This window comes from Hipposideros armiger, unplaced genomic scaffold (genome assembly GCF_001890085.2).
Source record: "Hipposideros armiger isolate ML-2016 unplaced genomic scaffold, ASM189008v1 scaffold_230, whole genome shotgun sequence".
Taxonomy (NCBI): domain Eukaryota; kingdom Metazoa; phylum Chordata; class Mammalia; order Chiroptera; family Hipposideridae; genus Hipposideros; species Hipposideros armiger.
The window spans coordinates 14,676-16,971 of NW_017731580.1; the positions used below are offsets into that span (position 1 = coordinate 14,676).

The 2,296-nt window shown below is 52.9% G+C and overlaps 1 protein-coding gene across 4 annotated transcripts in view; it reads left to right on the top strand.

The window, feature by feature from the left end:
- The first annotated feature begins 234 nt into the window (after window positions 1-234).
- Window positions 235-2,296, top strand: part of MDFIC (MyoD family inhibitor domain containing) — a 100,281-nt gene continuing 98,219 nt past the window's right edge. For 2 of the 4 annotated variants that reach the window (XM_019654775.1, XM_019654773.1), the window contains exons 1-2: window positions 235-587; window positions 852-1,026. In XM_019654775.1, the coding sequence (XP_019510320.1) occupies window positions 942-1,026 (85 nt within the window). In that variant the 5' untranslated portion in view covers window positions 235-587; window positions 852-941. Of the gene's footprint in view, window positions 588-705; window positions 721-851; window positions 1,027-2,296 lie in introns of those variants that run through there. The other 2 variants (XM_019654774.1, XM_019654776.1) reach the window with 2 other exon arrangements.

Consider the following 2,296-nt stretch of genomic DNA (forward strand, 5'->3'; position numbering starts at 1 on the left):
CTGGGGCTGGATTGGGAAGAGTAAGTGGTTGGGGGAGAGGGGATGGGGGGCTCTAGGGCCGGCAAGGACCAGCCCACTTGTTCCTTTTCCCAGCAGCCTGGGGAGGAGGGAGGAACCCCTCTCCACCCTGTGGCTTTGGCCTCCTGACCCAGACAGTGCGGAGCGAGGGAGCGTGCAGCCAGCCGGTCCCGCCCCCAGCCTCGGGGCCTCGGGCCAAGAGTTCGAGGCCTACCCGATCCGGATATGATGAAAAGGAGCAACAGAGGGAGAAGTGTTTCGGGAGTGTAGGAGTGGTGAAAAGGCAAAGAGCGGCAGAGGGGTAAAGGTCCCCCTTGGCAGAGAAGTGGCCAGACTGAGCGGGCTGGGAGAGGGGGCGGAGAGCACAGAGCCAGGCAGGGGCAGCCTCTGCCGCAGTTACCGCCACTGCGGTGTCTGGCTGAGCCAGAGAGAGGCGGGGAGGGACACCCAGGGGCGGCCTCCACCATCAGGCCACCGGGGCGCGATGCAGCCTCTGCCGGAGCCTCACTAACTTTCCGGGGCGGAAGAGGAGGAGGAAGGGGCTTTGATCGAGCTGGGGGGATGCCGAGGTAGGTGGTGGTCTCCCGGGCTGGGGGAGGAGGGGTTTGGTCCTCTCCCCCCAGTTTCTCCCAAATCCAATCCCCTCCCCGCTTCAGTGCCACCCAGCGACTCCCCGAGACTCTGCTGCTGTCAACTTGCTGGGTAAACAGTTTTCCTCCCTGGTTTCAAATCAAAACTTCCCAGGGGTGGGGTTTGGGGGAGGGGAGCTGGCTGGGAGGGAATGTCCCTCAGGGGGTGTGCTCTTCTCTAAACCCCTTTTTCTCCCCCTCCAGAAGCAGTCAGTTCCCTGCACCCAACACCTAACAGCCCTCCGGCGCCAGCCCCGCGGGGCGGCCAGCTCGGCGGCAGGCGGTGAGCGGCCCATGTCCGGCGCGGGCGAAGCGCTGGCCCCCGGGCCCCAGCGCGGGGCCGAGGCGGGGGACGGGTGTGCGAGCGCCCCGGCCCAGGGTGAGTGCGCGCTTGCAAGTTGCAAGCTTCTTTGTCATTGTGGCATTTCGAGATGTGTTCCCACATGTACCGATTGGGACGTGTGTGCTTCTGGGTCGGTGGTGTGGTGAGGACGTCTTCCTGCCTCGTAGTTAGGAACTTCTTGCACAGTTAGTGCTACTCAAGCAAGTTCTCCGGGATTCCTGCCCTGGATCAACAACCGGATGAGAGGGCGGGATCCACTCCCCCTTCCTTTGGCGGTGGAGAAACAGGAGGACAGGAATGCTTCTTGGAGCCAATGCTGTGGGGGTCCTAAGACTCGGATATGTGGGTTCTGAAATTCTTCTCCCGGAGGGGTCTTCAGTTCTCAGGTCCGCATCAGGCCTGAGTGCATTCTGTCATCCTTCTGTTTTTTTTTTTTGTGGGCTCCTCTGCAGTTCCCTTTACAGTCCAGGTTTCTGTGACCAATTACTTTGGAATGGCTCCTACATACGTTTTCAATAAGTGTTTTGTTTTGAAGTAAACATTCCTTTAAAGAAACACTTTCCAAGAATGAATTAGCTCCTTTGTGTTCTTTCAAAGTGTAAACACATACAAGACTATAAAAGAAAATACTCATGTTTCTGCAAAACTTCCATAACAATCTTGTGTACAAGTCAGACTGTCTTTCTTCTCTGGAAGGTAACATCAGATTTTCACTGGTGACTAAGATCAGGGGCCTCACTCCTCTGTCACAGAGGGTGGCTCGGATTTACAGACCTCTGATACTGATAGGAGCTAACTAATTTCCCAGAGGTCAAAAATCTCCTTTATACTCTTGATTTTAAGCGTATCTGATAGCTTTTATCCCCTACCTTTAACAGTAATGTAGGGGGGTTCTTCATAATCTTTTTATTAAAGGCAGCAAAACGTGGAAAAGAAGTTAATGTGGAACTCATGAAAGGTAAAAGCATGAAACAGCCATGGCTAAATCAAAATGTTCTGGCATTCAGAGCTGTTAAATTGAATTATGTTTATCTTTGTTTTTTGTTTCTGAACAGTGAGTCACTTTTTTCTAAACAGAGAAACTAGAGAAAATCTGAAAATCAGAGAATTAAAATGATAAACATGTTTTCCCAGAAGTAACCAACCCATGTTCTGCACATTCTGTTGCCAACACCTGTCATTTTCCTATCCTGGGCCTGTCCTCTGTAGTCATTATCAATTCTGGGATGGGCTGTTTATATTCATGCTTCAGCTGTTTATCACTGTTGTCAAACAATGCTTATGTCAAAAATCAACTTCAAACACA